The following is a 15784-nucleotide window of genomic DNA, read 5'->3' as shown; positions in this document are numbered from 1 at the left end:
GACAAACTAGTAAATCCATTACCAATAAGTAATGAATAATGGGAAAATGTATTTACAGACACATTCGTGGAATCCGATATCTGATTTGATTCAGTCATATTTCTGCCCCTTTTAGTTCATTTTCTCATGAAGATTTGGACAGCTGATTTCTATGTAGATGAATCTTTTGGAGGTGTTATTCATATGAATTCATATTCGCTACGCATCTGAATGCAAAAATAATGTGTGTGTAAGCAAGTGCTTTTGTTATATGCTAGTCCATTTAGTGTGCCCAGATAGGTAGTGTGAAAAATCGGGACGGGGATGGGAGGCAATAGGTGCCTCTACAAGAAAAAGCCCTGAATATTGGGACTGCCCCTATAAAATTGGGACATCTGGTCACCCTAAATCCACTGGTTCTCAAACTACGGCTCATGGATCACGGGTGGTTTGAAGAACACTTGTGGGTACTCCAGAGAGCTGCTTCTTGTTGTTGTTTCCAGCTACTAAATCACAGTAAAAAGCTAAAAATATGTAATTTTCTGTCATGACTTTCCATGGAAGTAACTGCTGTAGGTGTCACAGGGATGTTATGGGATTGTAAATGGAGGGAGGTGTCCACAAAACAATGTATTAAGAAATTGTCTACGCAATGAGGGGGGAAAAAAGAGAATCCCTAAGGAGATATACCATCATTCACTCTTCAGTGTTCATCATTCATTATTCTCCTGTTTAAAAGTTAATCATCCAGTCATGGATCAGAAACACCACCATGTGATTTAGGTGACCAACCACACATTAATAATTATCAGTAGTTACAATTCACAGGAAAACCACAGGCTATAAGTTGTTCTGATAAATAATTTAACAAACAATTACAAATAATAACAAATGCAGGACATTTTTCAGGTAGTTCACTAAGAGACAAAATTAATCAAATAATTACTCACTAGAAACGATTCACCAAGATCGACTAATAAGCATTAAGGTTTTTTTCCCCTTCTAAAAGCAATTGACCTCTTAAAAATAATAACTTGTATTTCTGAGTTTCTAGATAGAATCTAACATCCATTAAACACTTTCATCTTTTAGTTTTATTACCGATTCCCTTCTCCATACTGTACCTTGGCTAGATGTTCTCCTAGTCCACGAGGGACTTCTCGTTCTTTTTCATTGTCGGTTTTATTACCCAACAAAAGGACAGGTATATTCTCTCCAGTTGCCTCCTGCAGAGCAAAGAACACAACACCATACTGCACACAATATGTCAACATCATTAAAATATTTAAAAAAATGATTAAAGATGAAGCAGAGCCGAGACCCACCAGGTGCCAATATGAAAATGAAAATCCTAAATACGAATCAGGCAAGTAAAGTGTTATTTTATGAAGAACTATATCAGGCATCAGAATTGGACAAAAGGAATAAAGGAGACATTCTGTGCTAGAAATGCATTAACATCTTTGACATTCCTTGAATAACAGAACAGCTCAGAAATCATTCAGACATAAACAAATTAAAAAAAAAGAGAAAAAGAAAGAGAGAAAAATACTGTGCTACATAAAACCACAGGTATCTGACTCTACTCTTCCAATTAGATAGGCATGAAAACCACTGCATTTGGATCCAATCATACCAATCAAAATACATAATGTAAATGGAGATAATATATTTGATCAAATGTAATTCTGAAAAGTGGTAATATATGTTACCAAGTGAAACACTATCAGAATGAGTATATTACCAAAAGTACACCAGGGATTAAGTATGCACATTACCTGAGTTAAAGACAATGGATCTGGCCATATGTCTTGAACTCAGTGCTAGTTAACATCTCCCAAAATTAGTCAGTCAAGATGAATCAAATATGTAAAATATTGAAATTGAAAAGAAAACCATGTTTCCTTATCAAAACTAAAATTTTCTTCTAAAGCTATTTTTTAAAGTGGTGAATTGTTATAAATGTTGAATTGTTCAGAAAACATGTTAAATAAGGGCCTGATCTTGCAAATACTTAATACTGGGTTTACTTCAATGTAGCTACCGACAGTGGTCAGGGCTACTGACAGTGGTAAGTATTTGAACAATTGGGGCCTAACAAGGACAGATTAATGCAGGGGCTTTAGGGCTGCAGTGTAGGCCCTCGGGCTAAGGGGGGCCCCGCAAAAATAAATCCCTATTTATATACAATTCAGTGGTCACCAATCAGTTGTCGATCCTGGAGCCTCTTCCAGTCAATTGCAATCTCCGGGCCACTAAAAGTCCAGTGGCGCAGCAGGGCTCAGGCAGGCAGCCTGCATGCCATGGCCCCACGCTGCTCCCGGAAGTGGCTGGCTGCTGGCATGTCTCTATGGCCCCTGGTGGGAGGGGAAAGAGGCTCCGCGTGCTGCCCCTGCCCCCAGCACCATGCCTGCAGCTCCCATTGGCCAGGAACCAGCCAATGGGAGCTGCAGGGGCGGCAATTGCAAGCGCGGGCAGCACACGGAAACATCTGTCCCTCTTCTCCCAGGAGACACAGAGACCTGCCAACAGCCGGCCACTTCTGGGAGCGGCATAGGGCTATCACAGGCAGACCAGCAGCCTGCCTGAGCCCTGCTGTGCCACTGGCTGGGAGCTGCCTGTGGTAAGCGCATCCTTGCCCGAGCCTGCACCTTGCGCCCTCTCCTGCACCCCAATCCCCTGCCTCAGGTCAGAATCCCCTCCTGCACCAAACTCACTCCCAGAGCCCACACCCCCTCCTGCACCCCAACACTGCCCCAGCCTGAAGCCCCCTCCTGCACCCAAACTCCCTCCCAGAAGAAACTCATATAACAGCTGTTCTAAGGTAAGAAACAGGCTATTTTGAATTAACTTAACTGTATTCTACATGTTTTAAGACTGAAATGTAACCACAGAGCGGCTTTATGTTAATTAAAAGGCAAGTTTAGTATAGCGTCAATAGCCTCGATGCCATAATTGTGATCATTTTGTTTTAAATTAGGAAAAAGACGTGTATACAGGGGCCCACAAAATCTAATAGCCCTGGGCCCACAGGAGAGTTAATCTGGCCCTGGGGCCTAACTCCAAAGTACAGATACAGTGTTTCACATGTTAGCATACTGTGCTTATTGCCAGAAGATCTGAATAGAAAATAGCATTTTTAAGTCGCAAAAAGCTCACTGGGGCAGGGGCTATGACTGGGTGTGGGCAGGGGGAGAAAAACAAGATGTTCCGCAGAATTTTTTTCAGGAAGCTGAATCCTATAAAATAAACCAGTTTTACAGCACGTACTGTGGATACCGTTGATTTACATGAGCAACCTATTTAAAATCTCCTAACTTAAAGATGTAGCCGCTGCAAAACTGTTTCTTTATGAATTACATCACTGCACTGAAGCATCTTTCAACTCTGGTGACAACGATCAATGTGTACTGATACGGGAAGCAGAGGAGTGCATGCTGGGAATTCTTTCCCTCAGATTAAGCCAGGTACCAGGAAAGATGGACATACATCCAATCAATGGTGGCCACTGAAGAGAGATACTCCTTGAAATTTTAGAATGACTATTGTTTTCCTATAAAATGGAAGTAGGTCTTCTGTAAAAAGCTGGTTTGGCAGCTCTGTGAACTGAAGTCCTATATATAACAGAGTAATTGCCACAGCACAAGAAGTGGTAGGACCTTACTTCCTCCTTTTTGACCTGCCCGTAACCCCCACCTGGAGGGAGCACCTCAAGAAGTTAGAGCATGAGGCCAGAGTAGTTTAGATTGAAAGCTACGTCCTCTTACCTCAATGCTTACCAACCATTGTTTGACAGCTGTGAATGTGTCTTTTGCTGTTATATCATACATCACAATGACACCATCGGCTTTTCTGAAGAACTGCTTGGTAATACTGCGGTACCTGCAAACAAGAATCTGTGTATAGCCCTTTGCCATAGAGCAGTAGTACAATATGATTACAGTATAGTAGTCAGAAGCTGTACACCAGCCCTTCAGTCCTGCAGCATTGAAGATTTATACACAGGGATCTATATAGAACATTTGTATTCTTTTAAGCTCAGTTTGGGCCACAGATATATGGGCACGTGGAGCCAAATATCTTCTTAAATCAGGGCCCAGTTCTGCATCCCTTATTCACATGTGTAATCCCTACTCACTCAAGTAGTCCTATTGAAGTCAATGGGATTACACACATGAGCTGTAACAACAGTACATCGATAGCTCTTTTCATCTCTAGATCTTACAGAAATTTACAAAGGTGGTTAAGCTTATTACACTCATTTACAGATGCACAGTAAACAGAGGCATAGAAAGGTTTAAGTGGCAAGTCAATGGCAGAGATGGGAAAAATAGCTCACTATGTTGCCATACTAAGGTTTATTCACATGAGTAAGAGCTGGAGGACCAAAGCTTCATTTACTTAGCTTAGGCCTGGTCTACACTACGGTGTGGGATGGATGTAAAATACGCAACTTCAACTACGAGAATAGCGTAGCTGAAGTCAAAGTATCTTATTTCGACTTACCTCCCGTCCTCAGGGCGCGGGATCGATGGCCGCGGCTCCCCCTGTTGACTCCGATACCGCCGCTCGCCCTGGTGGAGTTCCAGAGTCGACAGGAGCACGTTCGGGGATCGATATATCGCGTCAAGATGAGACGCGATATATCGATCCCCGATAAACCGATCGCTACCCGCCGATCTGGCGGGTAGTGTAGACATACCCTTACATATGAATTTACATTCAGGGGACACATTTCTGCTCTCTGACGAGCAGAGTGGATTTTCTTCCTACTTATTTTACACATGAAACCTCCATTGTTATCGCTGACAATCCCATGCACTAGATGAGTGCAAAATTTGCAACAGAGTGCAGTGTAGATCTGAAGGGAAAATTGAGCTATACAGTGAAATACGGCGAGGGAACAAATGCAGTGCTTTCTGGATTTAGCAGTCCCCTTTTTATCTACTCCTATATAGTTCATTCTTTTTCTCCTTTAGTGGCAATCCCATGTATGGAACTCAGTGTCAGTGACTAAAAGATCAAGTAAACAAAAATGTGCTGTAAGTGTTTTGAAAAATCCTGCTGCTGATCCTTTCCCTTGTCTTTCTGTTCTTGTACTACTGATGGTCGCACGTATGCTCTGACCCCTGCCTCGCGTCCTCCAAACCTCACCTTGTGTGTCATTTCAGGAATTCCTCACTCCTCTATGTGAAAAATTATTCAGGCTTCAATTGAAAAAAAAAATAAACTTTTCAATTTTCAGCAACTGAAAACTGCGATATTTTTTTCCAGACAAAGTTAATGTTTTTCATTTTTTTTTGTCTTTCAATGAAAACATGAAACACTTAAATGGAAACAGGTATTTTGTGTGTGAATATTTCCATTTTGTTAAAAAGTAATTTTCTGTTGAAAAAGCCTTTCTGACAGAACATTTTCAACCAGCTCCAGTCCTTAATAGTAGCTAATGGGACTATTTCTTTAAGAGTCTCTACAACAGGCTGGCAGGGTTTGCCTGAAACACCCCACACCCTGTTAGCCAATATTGATCCTTCTGGGAAAGGATCAAAGGCCTGCTCTCACTTTCACTGAACTAAATGAGAATACGCCCATTTCTCCCCACTTCTGGGGAGCAGGATTGAGCCCAAGGCTGCTCTTTTCTAAATGCACAGAGTAGGAGAGTAGAAAGTTAAGACATTTTCTCACCGTTCCTGCCCAGCAGTGTCCCAGAGTTGCAGGGCTACCTGGCTGTTATCCACTGTCACTGTTTTCACACTGTAATCTATACCTATAAACACAGCACAAGTTGTCTCAGGTTCATTCTGATGGTCTGATCAGGTTCATGGTAGTTTAAGATAATAGTGTCATGTTCAAACAAGCCACAAATATTTCTAACCTGTGTTCATTGGTTCAGAAGGCATGCAATAGATTCTGACCCTTAACAACAGGCTGATAATAAGAACAGGAAGAAGCTTTTATTTGCCATAGTTTTAAAGCAATAACAAACATATTAAATGTAAATGTGTTAACAAATTAATTTAATTCACAAAAAGTCAGGATGAGTAAAATTTTCAAAAGAGCCCAAGTGATTTAGGATCCTAAGTCCCATTGACAGTCAAGGTGACTTAGGCTGCTAAGCCATATAGGCACTTTTGAAAATGTTGCCTAGTATTCTTAAATAAGTGCTCTCTAGCTTTGGTTTATACACTTCTTGGATATTTATAATGATACTTGCTCTAACCATTAAGTTAAACTGCCCTCTTCTGCAACATGCTTCTAAGATTTGCTCCTGCTAGACTGATGTAAATGGGAGTGTTGCTACTGAGTTTAATGGATCTGGTCCTAATGCCTTCTAGTTTCATGGAAGTGGGTTTGAGTTGCATCTGGGTTTGTCAAGGTTTTGAATGACCAGCTGTTCTGCACGGTCTGCTCTATCAGTCTTATCAGCAGTTCTTATTTTTATAATGTTACTTTTGGCTTATCTGTATTTGCAGGCCAGCCAAATAACCCACTTCCTGGTGTGACACACACAGATAATGAGTTACTGTTGCGCGTTAGAGGTTACATTTAAAAACTTGCCATCTAAGCTGCAGCTCCCAACATCGGTGCCTTCCTTCTGGAAGCCCCAGGAAATTATGCATATAGTCTGAAGGTCTGACTTGTAAGTGCAACGGTTACGAGCATAAGCTATCTTGGCACCAGTTAAGCACCCAGCTTTGTAAATTTATTGCTAACATTTTTCTCTTTTGTGCCGTACAAAGCTTTTTTCCCTGGAAAATTAGGCAATTATGATTTCAGTGATGGTCACAAGGGCATTTGACGTTTGCCAAATCTTATTAATCTTTTGTGATGCATTGTGATCTAGTGCCTCGGTTACTAGATGAGAAGCTAGGAGACCTGAGGAAAAATCCTGGCTCCACTGAAATCAATGGGAGTTTTGCCAATGACTTCAATGAGCCAAGGATTTCATCACTGGGTTCTAATTTCAGTTCTGCCACTAATCTGCTCTGTGACCTCAGGGAACACATCACTTCTGTCCCTTTGCTTCTCCTCTTTGGGACAAGGACTTTCTCTCACTATGTATTTGTACAGTACCTAGCACAACAGGGCCACAGTCTTGGTTGGAACCTCTAGGTACTACTGTAATCATCATCTTAATGTTTCTTAAACTTACCTACGGTAGCAGATGTGTCTGGGGAAAAATGGCCTTCACAGAATCGCCTCAAAAATGAAGTCTTTCCCACACTTGAATTGCCCACAAAAACAATCTTGAATAAGCGATCAGGGGCAGAGTATATTCTCTCCTCCTTCAAACAAGCACAAAAGTTAGTTGACAATTTAAACTCTAACTCTGAACTCTGTTGCCCTTTCCAATTTGTAAAGACTTAAAGATGACCTGCAAAGAGGAAAAAATTGAGGCTGTATCCTTCCTTCTTGGTGACTTATGAAATAACCTTAAGAGTTTTTTGTCTGGTTGATTTTTTTTTAAAGAGTTTTGTTTGTTTTTTACCTCAATGATATTAGGAATGTCCAGTCTGGCCTCCTTTGGTTTTAGTGGAAGACTCTGTAGAGGTCTTAGCTGTGAATTGTGAGCCTTTTTGTCACATAACAGAAAGGGTGAAATATTGAATTTTTATCAAAGTTGTATTTTTTCCCCAAAGAATTTCTAGCATCTTTGAGCTCAATTTTTTGAGTCAATGTCATTTTCTTTTTAGTCCAAAACAGAAAAAAATACAGCTCTCCTGCTGATTTTGTAACCCCATGGCCTTAGCAAATCTGATTCCCAGCCAAATTTTGGGGTGCAAGCCCCATGTGAGCTGAAACAAAAAGGTTTGAATTTACCTCTGCAAGTCCAATCCAACAAGCTCTGCACAGCTCTGTCCAGAGCCTCCCCACACTAAACTTTATGCATATCACAGACTGTGTCTTTACCTCGAGAACACAAGCAAATTTATAAGCTGTTTTATACTTTCTATTACCTGATTGTGCTCTCAGTTGCTATTGGTGTAGATCCAGGAGCTTCCTGATTTACACCAGTGTACAATTGGTATGAGAGGAGAATCAGGCCCAGTTAATCTTTGGCAAGGTGAAGGTGATAACCTTTAGCTTCTCAAGTATGAGGGAATTGTCCATGTTTTGTAGATTAAACTGAGTGGGGATGCTGGAGAAGACTATTTCTGCTCTATTTTAGGTACACCTCTACCCCGATATAACACAACCCGATATAACACGAATTCAGATATAACACGGTAAAGCAGCGCTCCGGGGGGCGGGGCTGCGCACTCCACTGGATCAAAGCAAGTTCGATATAGGTGAAACTGCGTTATAACGCAGTAACATTTTTTGGCTCCCGAGGACAGCGTTATATCGGGGTAGAGGTGTACCTCATTATTCCAAAAGCCCTTCCCTTGTATTTTCAGCTGCAGTGGTTTAGGGAAAAATGGAGCAGCACCAGTGAGTTTGCAATGGGGGGCCAGAACCATCCTGCTGCTCTAGGATAGAGAGGCTGAAGGGGGAAGGCAAGATGGGAAGCACAATACTAATTCTGTAGAAAAAGTGGCAGGGTGAATCCCCCTATAATGCAAAGTGAGCACTCCAACATATGCACAAGGGTGCTGGGGGCTGGCCCAGATCTTCCAGCAGGTAGCCTGCCTGGTGTTCCCTTCAATGCAAGGGAGAAATCCAGCCCACCCAATATTCTGTACTGCTATGAAGAAAATACTGAATTATCCTAGGAAAAAATAGTTGTATTTGTACTAGAGAAAAAGCCCTCCACTGTGTCCCTTAACTGTAAGAAATCCATCCACCAGGGTCAACATTTGGAGCAATGTGTTAGAGTAACAGCCATTGTTATAACTGTACTGAGATCTCTTATCACATCGCTCCCTTATCCTTTCAGATTAAAAACTCAAACTGCATTGCACCTTTAGGCTTTTAGCAATATGCACGCTTCTATATATGTAAGGCAATTTCTCAAATCTGCTGAAAATCACCCTGAGCCTCTATCCTATTTCCAATAGCAAGCATCATGGTGTGTGTGTGTGTAATCTGAGTGCTGGGAAATAACATTCTCACACAGACAGCCGCCCACCCCAGCTTGGACTGGAAGGCCCTGAACTGCAACTCTATTAGGTCATAACAATAGCTCAGTTAGCAGTTAGCCAGCATCAAAAATCTTGTCCTCAGTGGACACACACAAACTGGCAGGGTTAACAGCCTGAGAGCACCACTGGGTCTTGGCTCAACCCACTGATTGCCCAGTCAGCCATTTCCCTATGAGATGCATCCGGCCCACTCATGAGGGAAACCTACCTTTGCAATCAAACATATGGCTCCAATGCCACGTCTAAACCGAGCATAAAGATGGGCCTCTTCATCCCCGGCTGAATACTTATGACAGGACTAAGTCATCCAACAGCTATTGCTAGTGATTCCAGCCATGCAAGCTGCAAAGGAGATGCAGCTGCTAATGCCTCAAGCTATTTTTTGTTGAGCTCTTGGCTTCAGATGACTCCCTGCTGGATGCACCCGAAGTCTAACTCTATGCCCTGAAAGGACTGACCAACCTGTCCTGTGGGCAAAATATCTTCCCCCCATCCCAACGTGGGAATCAGCCACTGCTTGGAAACCTATGATCTGCAGAAACAAGTTACAAACTCTCCCCAGATTATTAGATCTTGAATTGGAAAGGTACTTTGCCATATGCTATTGGAATATAAATTTCTCTTAGGTCTACAATATGGTCTCAGATTTTTATCTTGATGTCATGTGCTATTAATGACCTTCCTACACACAGCACACAACCAAAGTCACGTGTGTCAGTTTTGGGCAGATTTAATAGAAATGTGTGGGGCAGAAGGCATATACTCAATGGACCTGATTCCATCTTGTTGGAGCAGAGAGGGAAGAATTGTCCCTAACTGTGCCTGCCTGGCTTGCAGCTCCTTAGATGATTCACCAGAAGGAGTGCAGACGATGGGCTTTGGATTGGGAGCATAGTTTTAATCTCTAACTGGGTCCCCACAAAAGGTTGCCTCAGCACGTCCTTGGGCACCTTAGTTACAACATCCCAGCCAGTGCCACCCGCTTTGAAGATGGGCTGACCAGCTATGGGCCCTTCAGCAACGCGGAGGTTGCTGGCACGTTGCACTGCATCAGTGCCCTCTCCGAGAAACTTTCCATCTGTGCTCGGGACATGATAACCTGGGAATGAAAAAAGACTCATTCATTTCCAGAAGAGAACTGATTTACACAAGCTCTACCGCCCTTCTGATAAGGGGCTCTCAGCATTGATTTAGAATGTCAGGTGACTAGGGAAACTTACTACCAGCGACCTGGAGCTCCTTGTACTCAATGTGGAAAGGGCTGGGACCACAGAACGTATCGCCATAAGGGAGTTAGACTTCAGGAGAGCAAACGCTAGGGAATTAAAAACACCTAGGTCTCGATGCTCCCCTCCCCAAGGCAGAGTGGAGAACAGAAGGGTTTCACTGTTGAACAGGGCAGGGGTGGCCTTAGGGGAGGGCTATATGACTACATGGTATAATTCTGCCCCCATAACATAGTCACCTCTAGACCGTGCATGGCATTTACACCGAAGATTCACTGTATAGCATAATATGGGATGAAATCGACTGGAGAAGGAGGGGGACAACCACTCTTCAGGGCGCATCCCCCAGGGGACTCCTTGCAACTTACAATGCAGTGGCAGGAGCCAGGGCCGGCTCTAGAGTTTTTGCCGCCCCAAGCAGCGCACTGAATTGCCGCCCTGGGCTGGGGGGGGGCAGTCCGTGCGCCCTTAGGGCGGCAGGCGTGTCTAAAGGGCTCTGGGCTCCCCCTGCGGGGAGCCCAGAGCCTTTTAAATCCCAGCCGCGGCCGGGAATCAGAGGGCTCCGGGCTGCCCGCCGCGGCGGGGAGCCCAGAGCCTTTTAAATCCCAGCCGCGGCTGGGAATCAGAGGGCTCCGGGCTGCCCGCCTCGGCGGGCAGCCCAGAGCCTTTTAACTCCCAGCTGCGGCTGGGAATCGGAGGGCTCCGGGCTGCCCGCCTCGGCAGGGAGCCCAGAGCCTTTTAAATCCCAGCCGCGGCCGGGAATCAGAGGGCTCCGGGCTGCCCGCCGCGGCGGGGAGCCCAGAGCCTTTTAAATCCCAGCCGCAGCCGGGAATCAGAAGGCTCCGGGCTGCCTGCGGCGGCGGGGAGCCCAGAACCTTTTAACTCCCAGCCGCGGCCGGGAATCAGAGGGCTCCGGGCTGCCCGCCTCGGCGGCCAGCCCAGAGCCTTTTAACTCCCAGCCGCGGCTAGGATTTGCTGGGGCGGGGCGGCGCTCTGGCGGTTGCGGGTCAGCGGCTCCGGTGGACCTCCCGCAGGCATGCCTGCGGGAGGTCCACCGGGGCCCTCTGCCGCCCTCCCCAGGATGCCGCCCCAAGCGGGTGCTTGGCCCGCTGGTGCCTAGAGCCGGCCCTGGCAGGAGCAATTCCAGAGGGCATCTGTATGCACAGACAGCAGGCTGAAGGGGCCCTCACTGATGGAACAGCAATGCCCCCAGCCCTGCTGCCAGTGGGAAAAGCCAGAAGGGAAAAGGAGGTAGAGTCCTAGCAGTGGATAGCATGAGCTCAGAGTGGCTGGCCGCTGCAGTTTAAATGCTTTGACTGTGCCATCTCTGAGGCTATGGAGAGATCTCCCCAGGGAAGAATGGTAAGTTCCATTGCTTGGGAAATGTAAAGCTAAACTAGAAAAACAAACTTCAGGGACAGATTGTGGCTGCTCTGAGTGGGTGTGCAAAGGGACAGGGGAAGCACTAAGATCATCTAACCCCCTCCCCTCTCCCTCCCCACACACACCTTGTGCTTCACAGGCCGGCACTGGTCACACTCGTAACCTCTAGGCTCCACTCAGTACAGGGACTGCTCACTGCTAGCACCCTGCTTGGGGTGGGAATCACCTCAGAGGGAGCTGGAAGAAGACAGTTTCCTGGGCCCCCACACTCCAAACTTGTCAGTGGGCTTGTTTGACTATACAGCAAAACACGTGTTGCAGCCTCTTATGAGATATAGCAGAGGGCATGCGCCCTGCCCTGAACCATGCTTCCCAGGGAGCCTGCTGAGGGGAGGAGACTCTGCGTGACCTCCAGTAATGGGGTTGTAGGGCTATAATGGGACAGTCCTTTACTGGAAGTGAGCTGGGCTAGTATATAAAAAGCACCAGTGGAGCAAAATTCATCTCCGGGGTGCACATCAATAGCTGTTATTGATATTAGTGGATGCCAATGTACCCATGTGAGGGTAAAAAATTGTGGCACAGATATTCATTCTAGATCCTAGAACCCCCAGCTGAGGTTGGGGTCCCATTGGGCTAGGCACAGAACAAACACTCAGCATGAGGCAGTGCCTGCCCCAAAGATCTTACGCTCTAAATAGACAGGACCGACAAAGCCGCGGGAGGGAAAACAGAATCACAAAGAGGGGAAGTGACTTGCCCTAGAGCAGTGGTTCTCATTCCGTGGCCTGTGGGCCACTGGCAGCCCAATCAGCACACAGCTACAGCCCATCCTCAGGGCCATACAGGTAGTTAGATGCGGCCCACATAACACATTGTGGGCCACAATGGTAAATAGTTGGGAATCACTGCCCTAGAATCACCCAGCAGGTCAGTCACACAGCTGGAAATAGAACCACGACCCTCTGAGTCCTACCCATATGGCTGAGCTGCTAGACTGTGCTACTTCTTGAGTAAAATTACTGCCTCTCTCTTCTAAAATAAAAAGGACTTAAGAGAAATCCTGAGCAATCTCAATATTTTAATTTCCTAGTATCAATTTGTTTAAGAAACCAGCTAATAGATTTTCCAATTGTCATTTAATGTCACTAATAAGCTAATTCTCTGATTTAAGTCTTTATAACGTCTCTACCCCGCTATAACGTGACCCGATATAACATGGGTTCGCATATAGTGTGGTAGCAGTGGGGCTCTGGTGGCGCTTTAAAGGGTCCGGGTTCCGGCTGCTGCGGGGAGCCCCGGACCCTTTAAATCACTGCTGGAGCCCTGCCACTGCTGCAGCGGGGCTCCACTGGCGATTTAAAGGGTCTGGGGCTCCCTGTGGCTGGAGCCCTGGGCTCTTTAAATCACCGCTGCAGCCCTGCTACCGCTACCCCGATATAACGGCGTTTCACCTATAACGCGGTAGGGATTTTTGGCTCCCCACGACTGCGTTATATCGGGGTAGAGGTGTATGCACTTTATGACAGCTAACTAGTCCTAGGATATTTTACTGTTAATTAAGTAGCTAGTGAGTTCAGTAACTTTCTTCTGAGAAGGGTCCACTTGATCATAAGTGGAGAAAAGGTCCAGCTGTCCAGACTAAGTAATACCCAGTAATTAGGATTCTTCTCTTTTGAGAACAGTACAAAGTACCTTGTGACTATATCACATTAATGATCTAAATAGTTTTGATCAGCTTTCCTTTTTTTTAATGGAAAGGTATTTCTCTATCTAGATTATACTTTGTAACAAAGTGCACCAATTATAACAGTTATTATGTAATCATGGCATCATTTTATGATCGTTTTAAAGATGTGCATAGTACCTGTTTCTTTTAGAAGAGCAAGCTATGTAATTAAGACTGAGTATACCTATTTTTCCATACCTTAATCTTTTTAATATATACTTCAGGAATCAAGCAATGGATGACACTTACTAGCTATACTAAAATTATCTAGTAAGCTAAAGGGAGTAAGAATGGGAATAAGGTTTTTGACTGCAGAGTTGCCCTTTCCTGGATATTATTTTATAAAGTCTGGACTGCGCACACAATTCAGTTTTCTGATAGGAACATTAATGTGAGAGTAGAGCTAGAAGAAATTTTCTGAATTTTGATTTTTCAGTGAAAAAAATTGTTCGCATTTTGTCCCAAAAAAGCAGGGGACATTTTTTCGCATAAAGTTTTGCACACAAAAAAAAAAAATCCCCATCAGCTATAAAAACTTGTTCCAAATTTAATCAAAATTTAAAATGTTGACCAAAAAAGGACAAATTTTCCAGGTACATGGTCACAAAAAGCTTCCTCTTTTTTATCCATCTCTACCCGTTAGTGGATCCTCTAGTCCCATTTCCCAGTATCATTATTAGGTCTGATTTCAATGTTCCTAAACAGTCCCTTATATTTGGCTGTCTCGTCTCCACTTTGAACATGTCCAGTGAGATTTTTCCATAATCAACTCTAGTACCTTGATTTGGTGCTGACCTGATTGTGATCTCATAAAGATGTAAGAAATGGCCTCATGCAATTATACAAAACGTATAATTTAATTCACACAATTGTTCAGTTCCTCGCTATCGTAATTCTTGGGTATATTTTCAGCTGATGCCTGGCTTCCCTGTTTTACACCTTCAAAATGAATTTTAGGCACAAATCTGCATTTAGGTACCTTATGCAGTCAAGTAGCCAGAGGGCTAAGTAATCAGATTTGCATGAACAAAATCAATTAGAGGTATCAAAATGTGCATCTAAATTGTATGGGTGGAACTTGTGTCTACAAAAGGGAAGCCAAATGATTTTGGCTTGGACAGTAATTTATTACATGATACCCTCCACCTCTATTTAAGGTAAGTTGTCCCCTTACATTTGATTGTGTTTCTTTCCCTACTGGCTGCTCCCTGAGAGACAATGGTGTGTGGTCTAAAGATGTCACAATTTGCTTCTCATCCATTTCCTTTTCCGGGGAGACGTTGCCATTTTCTTCTGTCCACTTGCTGTACTGCTTCTCAGCTGGCATCTCAAGAAGCTGGGGTAAGGGATCTTCTTCAATGGAGATTATTCTCTGCAGTTGTTTTGTTTGAGTCATGCCCCCATTAGTACCATGGTCAGATTCTGAAGAAAGATATCCATTCAAACCAACAGAATTCCTCCTCCTCGTTAAGTTATTGAAAACGTCATCTTCTTCGGAGGATTGGCTAGATAAAGATCAGATATAAGTAGGTTACAAAATAACAGTAGGCCTAATTCTTATCTCATTTACATTGGTGTAATTCCATCCAGTGGAGTTACTCCTGACTTAAATTAATGTAACAGGATGCACAATCAGGTCCATTACACTATCTATTATGTAGAGCAGAGTTAGACTGTACAATCAATTGACTTTTGAAAAGTAAGTTAAACATCTATTATATAAGAGTGTTTGTATAAAATTAGTATAATACATATGTAACCCATACAGAAGGTAATATAACAAATATTAATATTTTGACTGAAAATTCAGAGATGAATAACAATGGATTTAGGCTCATCCTAAAATGGTGAGAGTAGAATGAACAAAAAATTTTCTATCTGCGACCTAATTCTGGCTTGAACAGTACAGGCCAGATCCTCAACTGCTATAAATCAGCACTGAAACCTAAGGAGCTATGCCCGTTTATACTAGCTGCATATCCGTATTCTTTCAGACTCTTGCTGTGGTCCCTATCCCCAAGGTGACATTCTACTGCTCTTCCCAGGTTTTTTCTTTGCCCAAAAGAAGCTTGTTAATATGACATGGAGGCCTTAATCATGTTCCCATTTATTTCGTATTTATGTTCACATAATTCAGATTTAAATTCTGCATGGTTTTATGTCTTCTATCTATCCCATGTTCTTATGCATCCCAGGTAGTCGGCTACTATCTGCAGTAAGGGGCGCTGTGGAGGTGCACTCCTCCAGCAGAATTTCCTGAAAATATCATGCCACATTAATGCTGATCCAAGTAACACCAGGTACTGGACTGGCTTCTGCTTTTCCCACAATCGACCCATGCCCAAGCAGCATGGTCAGTGTATTAGCTGTAGCTGAAGATCTGA

The 15784-nt window shown here is 43.9% G+C and overlaps 1 protein-coding gene across 1 annotated transcript in view; it reads right to left on the bottom strand.

The window, feature by feature from the left end:
- CRACR2A (calcium release activated channel regulator 2A) overlaps nucleotides 1–15784 on the bottom strand; it is a 103593-nt gene that overhangs the window by 7453 nt on the left and 80356 nt on the right. Inside the window, exons 13-17 of the mRNA XM_044983316.1 lie at nucleotides 14575–14905; nucleotides 7133–7265; nucleotides 5665–5746; nucleotides 3747–3861; nucleotides 1104–1205 (exon numbers count right to left, since the gene is read on the bottom strand). Of these exons, the coding sequence (XP_044839251.1) occupies nucleotides 1104–1205; nucleotides 3747–3861; nucleotides 5665–5746; nucleotides 7133–7265; nucleotides 14575–14905 (763 nt within the window). The remainder of the gene's footprint in view (nucleotides 1–1103; nucleotides 1206–3746; nucleotides 3862–5664; nucleotides 5747–7132; nucleotides 7266–14574; nucleotides 14906–15784) is intronic.

Source organism: Mauremys mutica, chromosome 1, assembly GCF_020497125.1.
Source record: "Mauremys mutica isolate MM-2020 ecotype Southern chromosome 1, ASM2049712v1, whole genome shotgun sequence".
Taxonomy (NCBI): domain Eukaryota; kingdom Metazoa; phylum Chordata; order Testudines; family Geoemydidae; genus Mauremys; species Mauremys mutica.
Note: the sequence above shows the minus strand (reverse complement) of the source record. Positions and strands in the feature narration are given on the sequence as shown.